Source organism: Barbus barbus, assembly GCF_936440315.1.
Source record: "Barbus barbus genome assembly, chromosome: 12".
NCBI classification, from domain to species: Eukaryota; Metazoa; Chordata; class Actinopteri; order Cypriniformes; family Cyprinidae; genus Barbus; species Barbus barbus.
This window is the reverse complement of record NC_136740.1, coordinates 22,937,598-22,962,920: the sequence shown is the minus strand read 5'-3', so window position 1 is coordinate 22,962,920 and position 25,323 is coordinate 22,937,598. Positions and strand designations below refer to the sequence as shown.

General features: G+C 37.5%; 1 protein-coding gene across 1 annotated transcript; it reads right to left on the bottom strand.

The window, feature by feature from the left end:
* Positions 1-1,299: 1,299 nt before the first annotated feature.
* LOC306877549 (discoidin, CUB and LCCL domain-containing protein 1-like) lies at positions 1,300-24,667 on the bottom strand. The gene is made up of 15 exons (XM_079429380.1): positions 24,404-24,667; positions 21,222-21,443; positions 19,697-19,834; positions 17,300-17,351; positions 17,102-17,174; positions 16,800-16,933; positions 16,164-16,201; positions 15,629-15,808; positions 15,408-15,520; positions 14,343-14,514; positions 14,068-14,154; positions 13,882-13,975; positions 4,057-4,097; positions 3,861-3,968; positions 1,300-2,280 (listed from the first exon to the last, which is right to left on the bottom strand). The coding sequence occupies exons 1-15, from the start codon at positions 24,501-24,503 to the stop codon at positions 1,868-1,870; spliced, it is 1,965 nt and encodes a 654-aa protein (XP_079285506.1). The 5' UTR covers positions 24,504-24,667; the 3' UTR covers positions 1,300-1,867.
* Positions 24,668-25,323: the final 656 nt, after the last annotated feature.

Genomic DNA, 25,323 nt, shown 5'->3' with positions numbered 1-25,323 from the left:
AACACTTATTAATTATAAAACAATTCAAGTCCATTTAAAAGAAACATATCACTGGGACAACATCTACTTTAATATAATATTTGTGATTTATAGTGGTTTATATCTTGCATATATTCTATTTTCTAAGAATACAATGGTCATCAGTGGAAAAAATGTCCTAATGCAGTCTTATGTCAACTTAATGAAACACAGCATTTGCTGTTTTCAGCTGGCTCATCCTTGTTGGTCTTGTTTTCATGGATCTTGCCCCAGCTTTCATGTAAACGCACCTCTCCACCCAGATAGCCCTTATAAATACATCGGATCAATAGCTCAAAAGCTTCTGCCACATTGTGACCCGTTCTAGCCGAGGCCTCGATGTACGGTGCTTGCAAACTGTTCCACCTCTTCTTGATTCACTTCCCGCTCTTTTCTGTCACACTTGTGTCCCACAAGCACAAAAAGGACAGTGTATGGATTCTCTGAAGCTGGTGTTTGAAGCCCAGGTCAAACACCAGCAGGCATCCGGCTGAATGAGGAATGTGAAGCTGGATAAGCTGATGCTTCCTGAAAACATAAGTTCATGAGGTTGAACAACCAGTGTGCATTAAGTGATGATTTATTTTGAGAAATCTGAAAGTAAAAATAAATAAAAAATCCCTACGTTTAAAGGTGCTCAACCAATATATAAAATATTCTAATATATTTATAAAATGTGGCCCTTTGTAACTGAAACAACTGAATAACTCTTTCAGTATATAACATTTTGTCAGTACATTCAAATTATAATTTTGGGCTTTAAAAATACACGTTAAAAGAATTTTGGTGAGCATGTAGATGTGTATTCTCCCTGCTTACCAAAACTCTTCATTACCGGACGTATCCCAAATCTGTAGCTGTACTCTCACACCTGGCTCCACTTCTAGGATGTGATGTCTGACTTCTGTTCCATGGTACAGTTTGATTTTCTCTGGAAACGAGCCATTTAATTATCGATACAGCATGCATGACTTGCCCACATTACCGTCACCTATCATGATGATTTTAAAACTGTACAGGCACTTAGTGCGATTCATGACAGCTGACATTGCTCCAGGATCTCTAAAGATCTGACCAGAGAACCTGTTGAATTATAATTGATATTCAGATGGCTACATTTCAATTGCATGCAGAGTTAAATGCACAATTCTTTGTTTTACAATTAGGACCTGTACCTGTTGGTTTCTGAAGAAAGATTTCCTGTTTGAATGTGGTAGGAGTAGGACCATCCAGTGTTGATTCGATTTGTGTTGTCTTACAAGTTCATATATGAAACAGAAGTAGGGTTATGCAACAGACGGGGTTTATTCCAAAAAAAAGGAAGTATTTCTCAAAAACCTGACAATTGCATATCTTTGTGAGTGTGTGTGTGTATATGTGGACAGAGGGAAAGATTTTTTAATGTGCTTTTAAATTCGATTTATAATACGCAAAACAACAGAGGGGTGTTGTATCAACACTTGAGATGTGGTATGAAACATGTCAAGTTTATTATATAACTATAAAAAATTTCAAATTATTTTGAATACTTTAGTGGTTTCAAATCAAACAGACACAAATCCTCTTGGAGTATATTCTGATTAGTTACAGATATAAAATACACCCACATTTATATTAAATAAACAAATATGCACATACAGGTTCAGTGGTCATCTGAACAATACAGCTTTCCTTATAAAAGTACTTCTCCCATATCCTACATTTTTGTAACCACCCAAATAATCATTTCCTGTTACATGCTGATCCCTGATGCTGTCTAACACAGCATAAATCATTAGATTATATTATAAACAGCAGTATAACAGCACAAACGTCACAAATTGGCTTCAGTAGGAGATGCCATGTTGGCTCAAAGTGGTTCATGGTAGGTATGCAATAGTGGTTCTTCTGTCTGGGGCTCAAAGTAGATCACGCTAGCCTTGTGTTGGCTAGTACCATGTGAGCCTGGAGTACAGTACCCATTTGAGATCACTCTGTGTGCAGGGCAGTCGTATTGTTGTTGGCTCAGCTCTGCTCTTGCAGTCTGTGTGGATCGACACACAGGTAGATTCTGTCGGCTGTCCAGTGTTGAGTCTGTGGACATTTCACTGAAAGGTGTTGCATATTCTGGTTCGGGTGGCAGGGGATCAGCATATTCAGGAAGCTGTCCAGGAGTGTCGTAGTGGTTGAGGGAGAAGGGGACGGTGTAGCCCTCTTCCGGTGGGGGTCGGAATGTGAGTCCCATCATCTGCCCACCTGCTACTACATCAGGCTCAGCATAATCTGGGAACAATGGAGAAATGTTATAGAAATATGAAAGTGCTGTCAAACAATTATTTGCGATTATTCGCATCCAAAATAAGTTTGTTTACATAATGTGTGTACTGTGTATATTTATTATCTATATATTAATACACACACATGCATGTACATAAACATTTTATATTTCTATATTAACTATTTAAACAAATTATATAAATGTATACATGTAAATGTAAATATTTTCAAAATATATACTGTGTGTATTTATATATATATATATATATATATATATATATATATATATATATATATATATATATATATATATACATACACACATATATATATATATATATATATATATATATATATATATATATATATATATATATACACACATAATAAATATACACAGAACACACATCTATTACATTAACAAAAACCTTTATTTTTGGATGCGATTAATCGCGATGAATTGTTTGACAGCACTTATATCATATTTATTATTGATATTGATAAAATATTTATAATAGTATATAATTATTTGATTTTAATCAAAATATAAACAAAATATTATGAAATAAAATAATTTCTGCAAACCTCTGAGGAAAAATAACATTCATTGTAACAACACCATTTTCTTTCATTACAAAAAGTAATTAAATAGAATCAGAAATGTCCAACTTTTGTATATTTTTACATGTGTAAAAATATAAGATTAAATAGCAAATTAAAAATATTTGTTATTATTAATTAGTCTTTAAACATCTGAATTATTGACCAATCAGATTCATTTTATAGTGAATAAATCCTCCCTTAGATTGGACTTCATCCCCAGAGAACTGTCTTTTCCCTTGGCCAACTCATTTTAGCCATTATTAAATTCCCACATGATCCCACTGCTCAGCCACTGCACTGCGTCCAACAGTAGTTCTGGGCTATGAAAGGGGCCCCACGTTTCCCCCTCTCTCCTTCTCTCAGTCCTTCACTCACTAAGCAAGAATGCTAAGAGGGCGAAACTGTTTTAATTGAAGCGACTTTAGAAAGGACTCTGATTGTCCTGACCACTGACCCTCTGTCCTCCTTGTCCTAGAACCCCTGTCTCAGAGGTCTATTGACCAGTGGGTGGTGAGGAGGGTGTTCTTCTGGCTCGAATGCCCCTAATTTGGGCTCCAAGTAAAGAAGCCTTTCAGAGAAGCACCACCGACGAAAGAAAGACATGTTTATGCTGCCACTGAGCAACTGTTGGGGAGGAATGAGCTCCGAATGAAAGCCGTTTGCTTGTCATGTCTCTTCTGAGTTGCACTGGCAGCTCAGCTGAGCAAAAGTACACAGAGTGGGGTGAGCGAACAAAGGGGTCAGAATGACTACTTGGCTGTCTCTCTGCTTCCGTCCTGCTGTTTGAGCCACATTAACCCTCTTATTCACTGCTATATATTACTGCGATGTCTGAGGGCTGTTGATCTGATTCTGAGAACTGTTGTACCCAGCGGCGTCCTCTCGACAAACACTGCCTTGTATCGTTTGTCGTTTGAAACATTCCTTCATGAATTTCGGTATTCATTGCTATACTGGGTTGAAAAGCCTTCTGGATGTCTTACCATTGAGAGGAGGGTTGGGAAGAGCATCGTGGATGTTCCGAACCAGAGGGTAAGATACAAACTCTGGGTTTGTGCATGGAAGCTTCTTCCCGTGGAAACCCTGACAGCCTTAAGCAGAGACAATGAAAGTCAGTCAGGAAATACCAAGAACACATGGGGGACAAAGGAAAAACTGTACTAGAGAGAAAAAGGTTACCTTGGTCAACGCAGCATTTCTTTATTTGTGCATTTCTTTTTCTGAAATAAAAACAAGTAAATATCACAAACCCTGTCAAGAATACGTGTAGGAAATATTACACTCCAAAAGCAAAAGTGTGGACATAATACATTTAGATTTTCTATATCATTTTGTTTTTTATTCAAAAAAATGTATATAATATAAAAATGTAAAATTTTAACCAAATGTAACATGAGGATATAACATTAATATAACTGACAATATTATAATTTTTTTACTTTAAAAAAAAAGTAATGAAACTGATTTTAAATGATGAAAAAAGATATGTCCAATTATTGAGTATAGCATTAATACGAATGAAATTTAAAAAACATTTTTTTTTTTTTTGCAAACCACTGATTAAGGTAAAATAACATTTAATATAACAACTTCCACAACATTTTCTTTCAGAATAGTTATGGAACAGAATCATACATTTCCAGCTTGTGCATATTGTGTTTTTGATATGTATCAATTACATATTTTGTGTTTTTGATATGTGTACATTTCACAGCATTTAAAAACCACACCTGAATTATTGACCAGTCATATTTATGGTATACAGAGCTATCGATTACATAATTGGATCCCAAAAATTAAGTACTTGTAATTTGATTACATTTTAAAATACTCCGACTACAGTTACAATCAGACTACAGTTACTTTTTTATGGGTTAAATGAATACATATTTACACAATAGCAATAATTTATTTAAATTCAAATAGATTATTATTGTATAAATTCACATAAATTCTTATTTTATGTTGTTCTTTCAAACACATTAAAATGCACATTTTCACAAATTCACCAACTTTTGTCATCTGATCCTCTTTCACCTAATATTTTTAACTGAAGTACCACAGAGTATAAATTAATATTTTAATAATGAAGTATCACATTTGCATGTTCATGGTTCTCGGTCATTGGTTATAGTCACACAACATTTAGGTAAACAAATAAAATTTCACTTTTTCAGCAAGTATTTTTTTGATTCATTATAAAATTATTTGTTTTAATTTAAAATGATGATTTAATTGATTCATAGCTTTTCATTAAAGGGTAACTAAACCCTAAAACAACTTTTTTGAGTTAATGATCTGTAAGACTGTGTCTTTATTAGTGCTGTGCATTGATTCAAGTAAATGTTTTGACATTTGGTTATAAAGTGTTTTAATTCTACAATATATGACTGATGTTCGAGATGGCGCCACAGATGGCAGCTACTGTGCATTACTCTTCAGTGTTTGTACTGTTTTTGTTTGTTTTTCCTGTTTTTTGTTACTCAAATACGATCAGTTTTACCAGGGATGACCTGCTGAAAATTCGGCAGAACACACCACAAAATCTTTTACCAGATTTTGACAACTCAAACGTTTTGCTGGACATTGTAGTTGGCGGAGCCGTAGCTCTGGTCAAACGCTACAGGAGGTGCAGACTGGGGAAGCGAGCCGGCGCGCTCGTGAAGCTCAGACAGCGCAGATTTCGAATGCCGTTGCCTAGCATCCATCTGGCAAATCTCCGCTCTCTACCCAACAAAACGGTTGAACTCCTTCTGCTGTCCTGGACAAACAAGGATTTTTCTAACTCTGTTGCTCTGTGGTTCATGGAAACCTGGCTAAATGGCGACATACCGGACAGCGTACTACATCTGCCTAATTTCCAGCTGATCAGAGCAGATCGGGACGCGGAATCAACGGGGAAATCGCGCAGCGGCGGGATGTGTTTTTTACACTGATCTGATCACAGACACAGAACAACAACACCCGGACTCTGTTTTAATCATTCTCGGGGACTTTAATAAAGCAAATCTCACCCGTGAACTGCCAAAATACAGACAGCATGTTACATGTCCCACCAGAGACGGTAATATATTGGATCACTGTTACACAGCAATAAAGGACGCATATCACTCAGTTCCACGAGCAGCTTTAGGACTCTCTGATCACTGTTTGGTTCATCTCATACCGACCTACAAGCAGAAACTTAAATCTGCAAAACCTGTATTAAGAACTGTTAAAATATGGACTAATGAAACAGAGCGGTATTTACAAGCCTGTTTCTCTCTCACTGATTGGACTGTTTTTGAAAATGCTGCCAATGATTTGGACGACCTCACAGAGACTATAACATCCTATATCAGTTTCTGTGAGGACATGTGCATTCCAGTGGCGGCCGCTGGTCTTTCAAAGAGGGGAAGCTCATTTTCGGCCTACATCATAAAAATTGTCCATTTATTTAGCCTATACGTAAATTATTTTCAAGAAAATGCTCTGTGACCCTGTCGTACCAACTAGGCGTCTTTTCCAGTGACTTGACCAGTTTCCTCTCAATGGCCAGCAGAGCTAGGCTGCTTAAACGGCCTTGGCCCATTGTGAGCCGCTTTAAACGGGAGAAGCTCCTTTCTACACCAGCAGATGTAGCTCCAATTGTTGCCACTAATGAGAACAGTTTGTAAAGCTGAGGCATTGCACTGTCCAACTCCATGTCTTTAACCTTCTGGGGTCTGAGGGTGTTTTGGGGGCCTGGAGAAGTTTTGACATGCCCTGACATTTGTGCTTTTTTCAGTTGCTTATAAATATATAAATGGCTAAAGTCTAATAACACTGTAAACAGCAAAAACAGGGCTACAATAACATGTTAGCAGCACTTATGTACTTGATTTTGTTTTTGAGAAAACAACATTTATGCGTGGTTAGTGAAAAACTAACATTTTGAAGTCACCGAAATAAGGCCATAAAACACATACAGAACATTTGTTCACAAGACTTCTGAGAACTGGATCTTGTAGCCTAGAATTTTTGCTTCAAAATAATGTGAAAATCATCTTGTTTATTTGCTCACAAAAAACAATATTGATTTTTTTGAGTAAAAAGGGTTTATGCAAGAAGGCGTCAACCTTCATATTCACACCTGAGAAGACAGGCCTGCATAATGAGCTTCATAATGAGCCATTTAGTCAAGTATGTGACTGAGAGGAAGAGTTACAAAGAATACGAGGACAAAATAAATTTAAATTTTTTTTTGTTTGTAGTTTATTAAGTATATATTTAGCTATCACACAAAATAACTTGAGATTCACTTGTGAGTGCAGTTAAACATTTTATTAGGAACAATCAAAGCTGACTTTCAAAGCTGACTTTTAAGCATCATTACTCCAGTCACATGATCCTTCAGAAATCATTCTAATATTCTGATTTGCTGCTAAAAAAACATTTATTATGTTGAAAAGAGCTAAGAAGAATTTAATTTTTTTGATGAATAGAAAGTTCAGAAGAACAGCATCGTTTGTAACATGATACATGTCTTTATCATCACTTGTGTGCTAAATAAAAGTTTTAATTTTTATATATGCTGTCTCCAAGCTTTTGCACCTGGCATTTTCATAGTGTATATTGTTTATGTGCAGTTTAAATGATACCTTGCTCTTATCTATACGATCAAAACTCAGAGTATTTTTAGTTTGTTTCGCTTCATAAAGAAAAACGAGACAGCCTGCACCGGTGGGTTAAGGACCACCAAGTAATCACAGCTTTCTCCTGTTATGATGAAAATTGGCCAGCAATTTCGCCAAGCAAATACCAAGAAATAGGTTGCAGCAGTTTGAAAACTGTTCAAAAGCAGCCCCATTGAAGTCAACGGACGCTGGGCTTCAACAGGGAAATACACTGTGACGCTACGGGAATATATGAGAAGGAAATCGAGTCACCTGCTATATGTAGCTGATTCTGAACGAACTCGTCTCTGAGATGAACGTGTTCTAACGCATTTTTAATCAATAAAATGTTAACACAATAGTATATATTTGACCATTAATTTTTTGACATTATAGGGGAAGCCGAAGCTCCCTTGCAGTCTTAAAGAAATCCCCACTGGTGCATTCCTACCAGGACTCATTTAACCTACAACAACGACAAACCATGGTTCACTGCAAAACTCAGACAGCTCCGTCAGGCCAAAAGAAGATGCTTACAGAAAGGGGGATAAAGTCTTGTACAAACAGGCCAAATACACACTGGAAAAGGAGATCAGGCAAAGAGGAATTATTCTGAGCTAAGGAACAAATTCTCTTCCAGTGATCCTGCTTCAGTGTGGAAAGGTATGAAGGATATCATTAGTTACAAGTCACCACCCCCCAGCGCTGTGGAGAATCAACAACTAGCAGACGATTTGAATGACTTTTACTATAGGTTTGAAAAAACAACCCACACCCACCCTGAACACCTCTCCACACAACCATTAACACCTCCAGCAACCCTCCTCTCCCCCACACCTACGATTCAAATCAGTGAAGATGACGTGTGCCAGGTCTTCAGAAAGAACAAAAGAAGGAAAGCACCAGGCCTAGACTGTGTGTCACCAGCCTGTTTGAAATCCTGTGCTGACCAGCTGGCCCCGATCTTCAACAGATCACAGGAGCTGTGTGAAGTCCCCTCATGCTTCAAACGCTCCACCATCATCCCGTCCCAAAGAAACCCAAAATTGCTGGACTTAATGACTACAGACCTGTGGCTCTAACGTCTGTGGCCATGAAATCATTTGAAAGACTGGTTCTGGCTTATCTGAAGGACATCACTGGACCCCCTGCAGTTTGCCTACAGAGCAAACAGGCCTGTGGATATGGCCTGCTGTCAATATGAGACTGCACTTCATCCTGCACCATCTGGACAGACCAGGGACTTATGTGAGGATCCTGTTTGTGGACTTCAGCTCCGCTTTTAACACCATCACGGACACCCTTCTGAATAAACTAACTCAGCTCTCCGTCCCCACCTCCGTCTGTCAGTGGATCACCAGTTTCCTGACAGACAGACAGCAGTTAGTAACGCTTGGTAAATCCACATCCAGCACTCGTACCATCAGCACTGGAGCTCCTCAGGTCTGCGTTCTCTCCCCACTGCTCTTCTCCCTCTACACCAATGACTGCACCTCTAAAGACCCCTCTGTCAAGCTCCTGAAGTTTGCAGACGACACCACACTAATCGGCCTCATTCAGGATGGTGACGAGTCTGCTTACAGACAGGAGGTTAAGGAGCTGGCTGTATGGTGCAGTCTTAACAACCTGGAGCTGAACACGCTCAAAACTGTGGAGATGATCATGGACTTCAGGAGAAATCCCCCTGCTCTCCCCCCACTCACCATCATGAACAATACTGTGACTGCAGTGGAGTCATTCACATTCCTGGGCACCACCATCTCTCAGGACCTGAAGTGGGACAATCACATTGACTCCATTGCTAAAAAGGCCCAGCAGAGGTTGTACTTCCTTCGCCAGCTGAGGAAGTTCAACCTGCCACAGGAGCTGCTGAAGCAATTCTACTCTGCCATAATTGAATCCGTCCTCTGCACTTCAATAACTGTCTGGTTCAGCTCAGCTACCAAATCTGACCTCAGAAGACTACGGAGGGTAGTCCGGACTGCTGAGCGAATCATTGGTACAACCCTCCCCACTCTCCAAGAACTGTACTTCTCCAGAGTGAGCAAAAGGGCTGGTAAAATCACTCTGGACCCCTCACATCCAGCACACTCCCTGTTTGAACTGTTACCGTCTGGTCGACGCTACAGAGCTCTGAGCACCAGAACGACCAGACACAGGAACAGTTTCTTCCCTCAGGCAATCCATCTCATGAACACTTGACAATAAAATGCGGAACACACAACTATTATTTATTCACCACAATTGCTTACTTTTTATATCTAATTTTTTTCATTTCAAATTTGCACATATCAGACCTGTACACACATAGTTGTCTATATTATATATTGTGTTTTTGCTGTTTTGTACATTGCCTATTTTAATATTTGTATTATTCTTTATTATCTGTGTCCTGTCCTGTTGCGGTCTCTCTGTTGCACTGTGGAGCTTCTGTCACTAAAACAAATTCCTCGTATGTGTAAACCTACTTGGCCAATAAAGCTCATTCTGATTCTGATATGGTTTAAAAACGTCTGAGTGCTGCCCTCTTCAGGTTGAACGGTGGCTACTGCAGTTGAATTTTCCTATTGGACGTTGCATACCCCTGTGATGTATGATGGCACTTACTAACCACGCCCCTGGACGAGCTCACCACGGCTGTATCCGAAATCGCCCCCTATACCCTCATTCACTATTCCCTACATTAGTCCGCTCCTACAGTTCATTGAAAGAGTGAATGAAACGAGTGAGTGAATTCGGACACTCGGTGCACTGGAAGGACTGCCGCTTTTGCAGTTTGCTTGCTGGTTAATAATCATTTGATACGGGCAGCTCCAGTAGTAAGACTGAAGGATTTATCTTGAACTCTGTCATGGAAATTATGTATAAACCCTAATAGTCAATTTACAATTTAATTTTTTATGTGTGTTGTATTACGCCGTGGACGAGCGCTTCTAAAATGAATGAATGGATGATTCAGCTGACTCTCACAGTGCATTATGGGTTATCTCTAGCCGTTGAGTGTACATCGGTTGTACACGTTTTTGCGGTGCATTGTGGGATTGAATGAGTGCACTCGAGAACATCCACTATGATTTCGAACACCACTTAAAATGGCTGTCCCCTCAAATTTGAGGGTATAGGGGGCGATTTCGGATACAGCCGTCTCCGCTGGGCTCTGCCCACTTTTCCAGCATTTTTCAAATACTGCCAGTGGGTGGAGTTAAGCTCTGACTAGGGGTTTAGTTACCCTTTAAACTCATAAACCCCCTGAAGTTCCTTCACAAACTCAGTTTGGGAAACATTGATGTAATATAATGTTTAATAAAAAAAAAAAAAAAAAAAATCGTGACGTATTGTCAAGTATGGTGACCCATACTCGAAATTGGTGCTCTGCGTTTAACCCATCCAAGTGCACACACAAAGCAGTGAGTAGTGAACAAATGCACACACACACACACACACCCGGAGCAGTGGGCAGCCATGCTGCGGCGCCCAGGGAGCAATTGGGGGTTCGGTGCCTTGCTCAAGGGCACCTCAGTCGTGGTATTGAGGGTGGAGAGAGAGCTGTACATTCACTCCCCCCCACCTACAATCCCTGCCGGCCGGGGACTCGAACCCGCAACCTTTCGATTACGAGTCCGACTCTCTAACCATTAGGCCACGACTTTAATGTACTTCATGTTGTTAATAACAATAAATTGAATATTTTCTTACTCTTTGTATTTTTATATCAATATGGTACAAGATTATCTTATTGACTTCTCTGCTAATGTTTCCACTGCTAAAAGGACATACTATCATGACAAAATTAACAACTCACCTAACTCTCGCATGCTATTTAAAACATTTTCCTCCCTCCTTTGTCCTCCTCCTCCCCCTCCTTCATCATCTCTAACAGCTGATGACTTTGCCACATTCTTCATTAATAAAATTACAAACCTCACTGCACAATTTTCCACACCACAATCTATCAAGCATATCTTACCAGCAAACATACACTCGTTCACATCCTTCTCTCCACTCTCTGAGGCAGAAGTCTCTAAACTCATCCTTTCCAGTCATCCTACTACCTGTCCGCTTGATCCTATTCCATCTCATCTCCTTCAAGCCATTTCACCTGCAGTCGTACCTGCACTCACTCACATCGTTAACACATCCCTTCACACTGGAATTTTTCCATCTGCATTTAAACAGGCTCGTATAACTCCACTTCTTAAAAAACCCACTCTTAACCCAACTCTTTTAGGGAACTATAGACCGGTTTCCCTTCTTCCTTTCATTGCAAAAACACTTGAACGAGTTGTGTTCAACCAAGTCTCTGTCTTTCTCACACAGAACAACCTCCTGGACAGTAACCAATCTGGCTTCAGAAGTGGACATTCGACCGAAACTGACTTGCTTTCTGTTGTTGAAGCCCTAAGACTTGCAAGAGCGGCTGACAAATCTTCATTACTCATCTTGCTAGATTTGTCTGCTGCTTTTGATACAGTCAACCATCAGATCCTCTTGTCAACCCTATTGGGAAAGGGCTTCTCAGGAACCGCACTCCAGTGGTTTGAGTCTTACCTCTCTGATAGGTCCTTCAAGGTATCTTGGAGAGGTGAGGTATCCAAGTTGCAACATCTAGCTACTGGGGTGCCTCAGGGCTCAGTTCTTGGACCACTTCTCTTTTCTGTCTACATGGCATCACTAGGTTCTGTCATTCAGAAACATGGCTTTTCAGATCACTGCTATGCTGATGACACTCAACTCTACCTCTCATTCCATCCTGATGATCCGACAATAGCTACTCGCATCTCTGCGTGTCTAACAGACATTTCTTGCTGGATGATGGACCATCACCTTCAACTTAACCTAGCTAAAACAGAACTGCTTGTAATTTCAGCTAACCCATCGCTTCATCACAATCTCAGCTTCCAGTTAGGCTCATCTACCATAACTCCTTCAAAAACAGCCAGAAACCTTGGAGTTGTGATTGATGATAAGCTGAATTTCTCAGACCACATTGTTAAAACTGCCCGGTCCTGCAGATTTGCATTATATAATATTAAGAAGATCAGGCCCTTTCTCTCGGAACATGCAACACAACTCCTTGTTCAGGCTCTTGTTCTGTCCAGACTTGACTATTGCAATGCTCTCTTGGCAGGTCTTCCAGCCAATTCTATTAAACCTCTACAATTAATCCAAAATGCCGCTGCAAGATTAATCTTTAATGAGCCGAAAAGAACGCACGTCACGCCTCTGTTCATCAATTTGCACTGGCTACCAATAGCTGCTCGCATTAAATTCAAGGCATTAATGTTTGCCTACAGAACCACCACTGGCTCTGCACCCCTTTACCTAAATTCTTTACTTCAGACTTATGTGCCCTCTAGAAGCTTGCGTTCTTCAAGTGAACAACGAATTATTGTACCATCCCAAAGACACAGAAAAACACTTAAGGACTTTTTCATTAACTGTTCCCATCTGGTGGAATGACCTGCCCAACTCGATCCGAGCAGCCGAATCCTTACCCATCTTCAAGAAACGGCTAAAAACTCATCTGTTTCATCTTTACTTGACCCTCTAACTCTAGCACTATCTATTCTAATTGTATTTTATCTATGTCTTTTTATTAAAAATAACAATAATAATAATAATTATCTGTACTGCGTTAAGCTAACCAAGACTTGTAATAGCACTTGCACGTTGTTGCTCTTTTGTTGGTTTTGATTGCTTCTTATGTCCTCATTTGTAAGTCGCTTTGGATTAAAGCGTCTGCTAAATGACTAAATAAATAAATAAATAAATAAATAAATAAATAAATAAATAAATTTAATCAATGTGAAAAACAAGGTCAAAAGTAATCTAAAAGTAGTCTGATTATATTACCTAAAACATGTATTGTAATGGATTACATTCCTAACAACATTTTTTGTCATGTAATTTGGATTCAGTAACGGATTACAATTTCTAAATAATCTACCCAGCTCTGATGGTGCAGTAAATAAACACTCCCTTTGATTTTTCGGAATGAAAACGTAGCTATTTTTCGAACCATTAAAATGTGTCGCTTTATTTTTGAGTCCAGTAAAATAAATTCATTACTGTGACGTCAAACAAATTTAGAATATTCTGATGTAAAATTCATAAAGGTTACTCCGTACCTGTATCGGTACTTGTTACGGTTACATCACTGCTCCGGGTGTGTGTTCACGTTGTGTGTGCTTGTTTGTTCACTACTCACTGCTGTGTGTGCGCACTTGGATGGGTTAAATGAAGAGCACAAATTCCAAGTATGGGACACCATACTTGGCCACACGTCATGTTCCTTTCCTTTCCTTTTCTCTTTTTGGTTTCCTTTTTTATAATAAAAAAAAATTAATTCTTTAAAGAAAAAATTTGTTACCTTCTCCACCAAATAAGCCCAGCTAGAAGGCAACCCACACATAGAGCGGCTCCTAAAACCATGCCTGCCACTAATATCACTGCTTGACTGGGGCCTGTATGGAAATAATAATAAAAGCTCTAAGACTTTAGAAACCACTATGAGTGTAAACATCGTATTTGCAATTGATTTCCAAAATCACCTCACCTGAGCTTCTTGTGATGACAGGACTCTCAGTGGGCAGCGTGTCTAGAGGCGCAGTCTCTGTGACAGCTGCTTTCCCAGTATTCAATTCTGATGGAGAGAATTCATCACAAGTTTAAAAGACAAGAATTCAATTAACTCTTGCTAGATTTACTATAGTGTGCTTGGAATTTGACCAATACAATAGTCTTTTAGTGTCAATATGTACTATAAAAAATTGAAACTGAAATTTACGTGGCATAAGGGAACTTAAAAGAGATTCCGGGGCGGACCCTCACCATCTCCATGGGAACGGGGTCTGAGGGGGGCAGAAGGGCAGCCTAGCACTTGAAACTGTGCAGAGGCCCTGATATGCCACTTCTGGGGTTTCACGAGGAGGTAGCGTGCAACTACTGGAGGAATCAGACTGTTGAGTACTGTCACATGACCATCAGAATGGGCCTCAAACACCTTAAAAAAAAAAGAAAAAAAAGTTCCTAAGAAAATAAAACATTGCATACTGAAAAAAATCTGATGATCTGCAAAAAAGGCCTAATATTACCAAATTTTATGAGTTAAAATCAGTTTTATTTTTCACAAAATAAGAATGATGATATTTTATTAAATTATGAATTGGCTGTACTTATCAATGTAATGTCAAACGTTTCCATTTTAATGATTCAAAATGTATAATTGAAATTACAATCTGCGTCATTTGTATCAGTATAACAAAAAAAATGGAGTGGGAAAAAATTTCAAGTACTCAATTTAATGTGAAAGAAATAATAGGCTTTTTTCACAAAATCCGTTTGGATGAATCCACTGTTTGGATGTAGCAGAAAACATCTGGGTCATGTTTGATTTTTCATCTATCACTCCCATAATTCTGACCTTGAAACCAAGATTTGACATAAAATAATGTCTTCAGAATCATTCATACATGTAAAAAAAATCAGCTAAAAACTGAACAAATGGTTGTAATCTTGCTCAGAGGAATATAGGAATCATGTCTTTATGGCTGTTTTTCTGGTGATTAAGGAATAATACAAGACTTAACCTTATAAATGTTTGTTAAAAGTAAAAATGCTACAAAATGCACGTTTTGTGAGCAAGTGTGACATGCTAGAGCAAAACAAGCACCCAAAATTAGTAAGAAACGTGATGGAACTTATTCAGCTAATATGATGCAGGGCCGAGCTAGTTATATTCTAAAATAAATACCTAGTAATGTATATAAAATTAGGGTCTGTTCACAAAGAATGTGTTCCTGTGTCCATTTGCGCTGTTTATTCATTTGCTTATCCTATGTAAATCTTTTAACACTGTAATCGTGTTGAAACGTTTACTGATGCAGCATTACGTACCCTCTTATCTTTGCTCGATGTTGCTTTGTAGACTTTCCAGTTCTTGTGGTCTTTGCTGAACATGAGGGTGTAAGATTCAATGTAGTAATGTGGCGTACCCTTTGTTATAATGCCTGAAAGCACATGTAAACATTCGATTTTTTTTGTTTCTGTAACACTTACTACTGCTGTAATATTTCAGCAGAGGTTTGCACAATGATTATTAGTGGTTGACCTCTGACCTGTGACACTACTTCTGTCCCACAGCTCAATCTCCATCCATGGTTGCAGGTCCCCAGAGCTCGCAGCCCACTGAGATCCCTCATGTTCCGGAGACCAGGAGACCCTCTGACCTAATCTGTTCACCTCCTCCCACACTGAAGAAGTGTTATAGGCGACCACCCTAAGCTCCCTGTCACACTCTGCGCATGGAAGAGAACAGAACTTGCTCAAACAAGTAAAAAGTATACTTTCTCACACCTCAGATAAACATCGTAATTGTAAGTTTTCAGTTGTTAGTGTTTATCTTCTAGCAATGTATAATTACAAATAGGCACTAACAGCACGTTTAAGGTGTGAGTATCATGTAGCAGGTGTAACCGTGTGTTAAATAAACTGTAATTTATTCCTTAACACCGACACGCAGACTCAATCCTGGTATTAGGCATTTGCAGTTTAAAAAAATACTAGTCCAAAGCCATAATTTAAGTCTAGATTAAATTAGCAATGAATTTAAATAATATCTATAGGAATAACTACAGGGAAATAAGTTATTACCTCTGTGGAAGACAAGACGTTTATCTGACAAGGAGCCACTGTAAAAAAGAAAAAGATTCTTACTATGTACATGTATTAAGAAATATATAATAAATAATAATTAAAAATTATATTATAAATTAATATTACATTGATACATTTACACAAATCATATTAGATAAAAGCAGTTTTATTTGGAGGCAAGCATGGTGAAATCACATCACACTCCTGTTATTGGACGTTTTAACTCATTAATAAATTAATCATGGCTGACAGCGAATAACACATTTCTACAATTACATCAATAACTGTATGGTTTAAAAATAGTTTTCAGTAACTGAAAACCTTTGCTTTTGTGTAATGCTGCATCCACACCACTGGGAGTCTATATACAACTTACAGCTAACACTTTAGTTTAGTGACCAATTCTAACACTTAACTGGTTACTTATTAGCATGCATATTACTAGCATATTGGCTGTTTATTAGTACTTAATGCCTTGTTTTGCATGAACATTTTAGATTATACCATACCTAAAATTAACAAATAAAGCAGCAAATTAGAAGTTAATTGAGGCAAAATTTGTAAATAGTTATTAGTGAGAACTGGTCCCCAAACTTAAGTGTGAGCAACTTGCACAACATGCCACACACTCACGTTTTTGACAGTACTCCATTAGCGAAGTTAGACTCATACAAGGTAATGCCCCTCTGCAAAGAGACGTTGATCATGCCTCCCAAACTGTCTGAAATTACGCCCGCATGGATCGCAGCTTTGCATAATACAGAGGTCTAGTAAAACATAAACACGCACATTAAAATGTTACGTCATTTAAAGTTTAACACTCCTTTTATCAAAAGTGCCTGTTGTAAGCTTTTACAAACATCCATATATGGTAGTAAATTCAAATGCCATGACTAATAATCCCACTATTGCGCACAGAACATTTCCCATCTTACATCGCGGTATCCTTGTCCATGCCAGCCCCAGATTTCTCCTGTGACGCCTTTGCAGCCTGCAGGACAGAATGCACTGGAACACAAGTGAGTCCAGGATTCAGATATTAAATATAAACCTGTATCCTACAAGATTCAGAGTAAATAATTTTTTTTTTATTTTGCTTTAATGTCAGGTTATTGTTGAAGATTTCTTCTTACCTAATCTGTTGAGAGGAGAAATGTATCCCTCGATGCAGACATGAAATGAGCTCTATGGAATAGAAATAGCATTGACATGAATGGCGCAGTTACAGTCCAGAACATGTGCTCATATACACTGGCTTTGTGTCGTCTACACTTCCCAAACTGACTTGACGTAACTGTGTCTTACGAAACTGATGCATCAGTGTATAATCACAGGAAGAAGGGCAGCATTTGGTACATAGCACAGTTGTCTAGGAATTGGACTATATATAAACAACTTGATACACAGTAAAGGAAGGAACATATCTGGAGCAAAGTGAGAACTTTTGACAGAACATTGACCTCAAGGGACATTTTCCAGAAAGTTAAAGCTTTTAACTTTTAGGTCACTACATGCTTATAGAATTGTAAGGCATTTTTTAAAATAAATACTTTTATTTAACGAGGATGCATTAAATTGATCAAAAGGCTAAGGCTTTTACATGTTCAGAAATGGTTTCCAACCAAAATATTAAGCAGCACAACTGTTTTCAACATTGATAATAATAAGAAATGTTTCTTGAACACCAAATCAGCATATTAGAAAGATTTCTGAAGGATGATGTGACACTTAAGACTGGAGTAATAGTTGCTGAATATCCAGCTTTTCCATCACAGAAAGAAATTACATTTTAAAATAGTTTTTTTTTTAATTTGTAATAAAATTTAAAAAAATAGTTTTTACAGTATTTTTGAAAAAACAAGTTAAAAATTTTTAATTCTTTCTTTCTCAATTTTGAGCAATATAGTGAAGTGACGTGTGGCCAAGTATGGTGACCCATATTTTGCGCTCTGCATTTAACCCATCCAAGTGCACACACACAGTAGTGAACACACACACACCGTGAACGCACACCCGGAGCAGTGGGCAGCCATATTGCTGCGGCGCCCGGAGAGCAGTTGGGGGTTCGGTGCCTTGCTCAAGGGTCTCACCTCAGTCGTGGTATTGAGGGTGGAGAGAGTGTTGGTTATTCACTCCCCCACCGACAATTCCTGCCAGACCTGAGACTCGAACCTGCAACCTTCGGGTTACAAGTCCGACTCTCTATCCATTAGGCCACAACTGCCTTTTTAATGTATTTGTCTTATTTTAGTTTTGATTACTTTTACTATTAAAACATTTTAGTATATACAAATATGGAAACATTACATGTATATGAAATTTGAAATAAATACATACATACATAAAAAATAAATAAAGAAACGGGTGTATCCAAAATGTACTGTATACATTTGGTATTGTGTGTGTGTATATATATTCTATAAGTTCTTCAATTAATTATTAGATATTTCAATTAATTATTGTTTTTGCATACAAAGGCAAGAGAAGATTTTCCTTATGGGAGTTAAAAACTTAAGAATTCTTCTTAAATTAAATTCTTCTTAAATTATGCTTGTTAGCCAGTCAGGAACTGCCATGAGTGGCTTCTACTGTGTAGTCAGGTGATGGTTAAGCTTTCATGCTGTGCTTGTCAATGCAGGAGGAGTGAGCATACAGCATTCCATCTACTTCAGTGTGTGCCCCCAAGCACAGGGGCCTCTCCTTATTCAGGCCAGGAGCGGCAGTCTGCTGTCCTGCTTACAGAGCAAACACTCTGAAATCCAGCCAAGGAGGAGAGCTGCATTCCAGTCGGTCACCCTAACACACATTTTAAAATCCCTAACTCCAGGGCCAGCCCATTGAGGTCCTCTGTAGTTTAACCTACATACTGGGCCTTGGTTCCACCATAAAAATATAATATAATTATAGTGTTAATGTATTATTATTTATATCCTATTAAAGTTTTTATTCAGATTTTGAATTTGATTTTATTTAAATTTCATTTAAATAGTTTTTGCTTTAGTTTTAGTTTTTTAGTTAGTAATTTTAATACGTCAACTTTCTTCACCTAATATTTATAATTTATCTTATTTCAATTAACAATTAAAAAAAATAGTTAATGATAATAACCCCGATTATACCTAATATACAGTAATAATTAAAGATTGACCCTTAAAGACGTTACTTTACTGTAATCTACTTAGACATGCAAGGATGTTTATTTAACGATCTGTGCATGACCTCCGGTAGGGCGGTTCACATGTGATGTTGGAAACGAGAATAAACAGTAATTGAGATTAGGATGGGAACTGCTCCCACTCTCAGCCCAGAGTCAGCTGAAGCGCTGTTTACTGAGTAAGCTGTACATTTCGAGAACAAACAGTCCCTGGTGTGTTTACTCTGATCATATACAACTCGCTCAGAGCAGGAAGATCCATGGGGCCACATGCCATAAGCTCTTATTTTGTTGATGGATTTGTGGATTCGGTTTTGGTCTACTGTTTATAGGTGCATGGAAAGGAATGGGAAGTGTGCAGGACATTAGCTGTTACCTGAGTGCTGATTGGTTGAATAGGACATGACGAAGCCCCGTCCTGAACGGTGAGTGCCGGAGATGAAACGCACCGTGACTTCATTAGTACTCACAGATATATTCCTGTTTGGGGTGGACAGCTGCCCACACAGAGGACCTGGAAAGCACAGATCACATGATATAAAAAAGCACAGTAGATTTAATGCATTTTTAGATTCAACACACAATCGTGGACACCTTCACTGCCATAAAAGGCTGTTCCTGCACTTATGTGACCACACAACTGTCATGCTACAGCAGAGTGGAATGCAGCATGCAAGCTGCAGTCATGCTGTGGTCACGTGACTGGGGAGCAGTGTGAGGTTGGATCTCTGGGATTTCTCAGTATATACAATAATATACTGTAAATGAGGTGGCTATAAAATTAGAGTTAAAGGTAGCTGTAAATAACTAATGCAAGTAGGTTTGAAACTAATTTTGTGTCTTTTGGGGTTAAGAAGGCATGTGTCAGGCCTGATTCAAGGAAGGATTTCTTACCACTCAGAATCAACAACAGGCAAGTCAGTCTGTCCAAATTCAATAAATTGAGGAAAAGGAATTACAATTCTGGTTGTTGCTTTGCCTTAAGACTGGTATTTAAAATAAATTACATAATTAAGATTTAATTATATTATTCTATTAAATGTTATTTGAAATTATATATTAAATGATTCAATATTTTTTACATTTTAATATTTTTAATAAAATATTAAATTATTTAAAAAATGTAATATAATTTATACGATAACATGTAAGAAAGTGATCCCTAGATGTATATTTAATCAGTGGTTTAATTTCTATATAATTATATCATTTTCAATCATTTAATTTTGTTATTATTTAATGTGTAATTTTATATATAATTTTAAATATGATATCCATAGCATATGATAAAGTAAATCCTTCACAGGTATTAAATAAGTTATTTAATTTATATTGAATTATATTATTATATTTAATTATATTATTTAATGTATAACTTTAAATATAATTTTAAATATGGTATCCATAGGATATGAAAAGTAAATCCTGGAAAGGTATTAAATATAAAATATTGAATTTATATGCAAGTATATTACTATATTAAATTTAGTTCTTCTATTTATTTTTTTATAAATTATTTTAAATATTTCATATAATTCACATGATATCCCATAGCATACGAGAAAGTAAGTCCTAGATGGGTATTTTATACAAGTTATTTAATGTATATTTAATAATGTTATGTAAAATCTTTAATTATAATTTTTTTTATCATTTAAAATATTTAATGTAATTTTTATGATATCCATATCATATGAGAAATGAAATCCTAAATGGATTATTTAATGGTTTAATTTATATTTCATTATATTGTTATTTATTTTTTCTCTATAATTAAATATTTCATTCTATAGCAGATGAGAGAGGTAATCCTGAAGGAACACTTTTTTTTGTGGTATTAGTGCATACATAACACTGGGCTAGTCTGTCATTCCATAACGTCTGTGTGAAGAGGGTCATACCCACTCTAGTGGCTCCACTGGTGTCTGTGATGGTAAGAGAGCCAGATATGCAGTCTTGGCTTCTCTCCAAGTCAAAGTCCCCAAAGGTCAAGAGCAGCGTCTGGCCCTTCAGTACCCTTAGGGTCCACTCACACTGGGTGTGGTTAGGGTAGGTTCCCGGGAAGTTCAGCGAGGTCAGTGTGCCACTGGTGGGACTGAGGACTGTGTATCCACACCCATTGCCTAAAGAGAAATGATAGAGGGAAGATCACATTGTTATTAATGTGAAAGGAGTTAAAAAGGCATTTTATCTTCAGTTAAAGTTTAAATTCTGTGGTCTGTTTCCACATATAATTCAACCAGACATTTTATCTCTCATTTAACTTCCATTAATCATCAAATGTGCTAACTAGTTTCTCTCTTGGCATGTTTCTAACCCATGGGAGCATTGTGGGTATTGGCAGGTCGTTGGCTGAGTATTGAAGAGTGGATTGCAAAAGCTTGTGTGGTAAGGGGGCTTGCCAATTTTGTCAGTATTAGTCACACTTGATGGGCTTTCCATAACTGGTGTTAATTAAAGCTATAATTGCAGTAGGGTTTAGTTGATGGCAATGTTGTGTGTTATACGGTAGCTTCCACAGACATGCTCTACCAAGTTCATAAACATTACATAATTGCCACAACAAAACGATTGGCAACTAGTTTGGAGTTCCACTAAAACCCATAGTCAATACGAATGGCCAAATTTATCTAACGTTTTTGAGTCTCTTGGTTCCTGTGTGATGAACTGGAGTCCATCGTTCGTCTCTCATTCCTAATTTCTCAGTCAGCTCTGAATCATTTGGGTTTAAAGCTTCTGTGGTCCCCTTCTTTCTGCTTTAGACACAATTTCTCTCTAAATCTACTGAACCTCTTGATGCTATGAGATGTCTTAATAAATCGCGTAGGAAAACACGATTTTGTGGTCAAGCTGTTAACTGGCAATGTTCAAACAATTCACTGCACGACTCGATGTGGTCAAAGAGTTGAATGTTTCATTTGGGTGAGGGCGATTTTATCTACAGATGTCTTTATACATTTCAGTCAGTATTTAACCCCAGCTAAGGTTTGTGGGTGAAGCTGGTGGCGTTTATTGCAAATAATCGTTTCCTCAACCCAATTTTATTTGAAATTGTAAGTATTTTATGAGGTAGTGATTTCATATGAACTTTTACAATGTGATTTGTATGGAAACACAATTTTTAGAAAAAAAATCTAATAAACCCCTCTCCAAAACAGTGAGGCTTTGCCAAAATGCCAAATAGTTATTGCCATGAGAGCGTGTTGTAATCTTGTGTATAATCTGTTTGGTTTAATAAAGGTAATAAAGTTTGGAGATCAAAATATGATTGAATATTTGCTGACATAAATTATAATTGATTGCATTAAATCAATTTGAAATATTCCCAAAGGTTTTTTTTTTTCTTTTTTTTTTTGCAGGACAAACAAACAATGTTAATAAAAAAATTAAGTTTTTCCAAAACAGCTCTATGCCATATTTTTTTTTAGGTTAACTTGCCCTGAAAAGAGTAAAAACTGTGGCCTTGTGGTGCTATAAAAACATAGCTGTTTGTTTGATCTGGACCTGTCCATCTTAGCAACACTGGCTCCACCAATTATGTGGTTTTGGGGCGTGGTTGTTTTTTTTTTTTTTGACCAATGGCAGGCAGGGTGAGTGTTTAGAAAAACCTGTGTGGAAACAATAATGTGCTGGTGTGCAGAAACTAGACACAATAGTCGGCTACAGCTTAACAAGGCCAGTTTCATTTGTAACCACATCATAAAATTCACAATGAACTCCTCATGAAGCACAGCCTGAGGCAAACTTTAGACATTATTTAACAGCAGGCAGACACTGATGACATCTGTGCGATGTCTGCAAGTTGAGTTCACAGCAAGGTGTTTAAAACATGAGGCGCGTGAGGATGCTGGGTATAATTAAGACACTTGCGGACACAGAATATAACATTCCTTACAGCTGAGCTACTATGAATGCACTGGGACCATGGATACCAATCCATCATCAGCACTACACTATCAGGCAGTGTGTAATTTTATTTTCTCTTCAGGGGATTTGCAGGCACGTCCCTGCAGGCCTGAGCCCACGGCAGACAGGATGTTCGGCTGTTTAGATTGTCACATCACAATTCCTCTACGTCAATCATATTACATTTGTAAACTCAAAAATATTTGGGGACAAGCTGTTTTTTCCTGTTCTTTTATATTCTGGCAAATCCTGGACACTCTCTAGATCTTCTAAAGCTTAGAAACAATACGATATAGCGTGATCTCAAAAACATGTCAGCTCCCATTCTAATAAAATAACATGCCAAAAAACAGCCAGCTTCCCTTCTGGCTAATCTGGTATTGTACACGTAGAGTCCTGGGGGTGGACGTTTGAATGGAAAACATTTTCCGTAGTCCTCACAGTCTGTGAATCTGGCTGCAGTGATTCATGCTGACCCCACACATATTGAGAAATACCATCAACAATTTCATTCTTTATAACTCACTCTCTAAACACAGACAAAACAGGAGGATATCATTCAGTCCAGCTGTCTGCCTGCTGATGTGCTGGTGGTCTTATAAGGGAAAACATGGCTATAAACGCTTTTTGCTTTGTCTATATTTCTAAAAATCATTTTTAGAGAATGCAGTCAAGTGAAAATGAGGATACATTAAAGTTAAAATACTTCAAGGTCAGCTGATCAGAGAGAGCAGGGAAAAACAGCTAACAAGTGCCCAGGGAATTCCTCAGAACTTAGTATCCGGTTAAAGTAAAAAAAAAAAAAAAGTTGGTTACTTAAAATATAAGAGAGTTTTGATTTGTTTAACATTTTAGGATAAATCCCATCCATTTGTGTTATTTCATCTAATCTCTAATCTAATCATCTATCTATCTATCTATCTATCTATCTATCTATCTATCATCTATCTATCTATCTATCTATCTATCTATCTATCTATCTATCCAATAAGTGATATTTTTTAAATTTAGAAATGTATGTGTGAGTGTATATTTATGCACACACGTGTGTATGTATGTGTATATATATTATTTATAATGTACATGAGTATCACCTACCATCATATTATACATTATACAGTAGTGCTACTGTAACAGTACTTCATAGTAGTATAGTAGTAAGTAGGTGCAATCTTACCCTTTTGACCGCATACCAACACCAGGGTTTCGATGCTGAGAATAAGCCAAACCCGAGAGAATTCCATAGTATCCCAAAGAGCTCCATATCTTGTGTGCATGGTTTCCTTCGGGATATCCCTTGCTGACTCTAGCGTTCAGAGGTTAAGCCATAAGTTTTAGTTCATCTAATCAATCTACAAACGCTCCCCTTTCACGCTTCTCATCGAAGTTAAGACGCAGCAAAATAGCCTATCCCCGACTGGGCATGGGTTAATGTCCTCTCCTCTTATTGGCTTCAGGACGTGCTAGTCAACTTAATTACAACAATTCCTGATTTGTGTAAAGTGAAAATGTCCCCCTCTAACGTTTTCCCAAAATAATGAATTATAGAGGGTGCATCCGTGCAAACAATGCATTAAGAAAGTTAAAACACAGCACTTGCAGTCATTACATCAATGCACTAAAATTAATTGGTGTGAATGACAAGTGTTCGTTCAAAAGGACTTTCATTAGACGCTGCTTTTACAAAAAATAAAAACAAATAATAATAAATAAAACAAAAAATAACACACACACACACACACACACACACACAAGCCCCAAGCGAGTCGGATCTTTTTAATGAAACGGTTCAGAAAACCCGTCTGAACAGCAGTCACGTCCAGTTCTTCCCATTTACTGTTATATCATATTTTTTAAATATTATGTTTGTGTTTTTTTTAAATGTATTATTATACTGACTTCTTCAGGACAAGATATTACTGACAGAGATAGTTGAGGTGATTATGGAAACCTGTGATGTTAATGCATTTAAATCTAAAATCGAGAAGTTTTCTTTATTAATCTGTTCCTTTTTGACATGCTACATGTTTGTATCATCATGACTATGATTGCATCATTTTTTTTTCGATATTTCTTACATGTGTGCTTTATTTCATT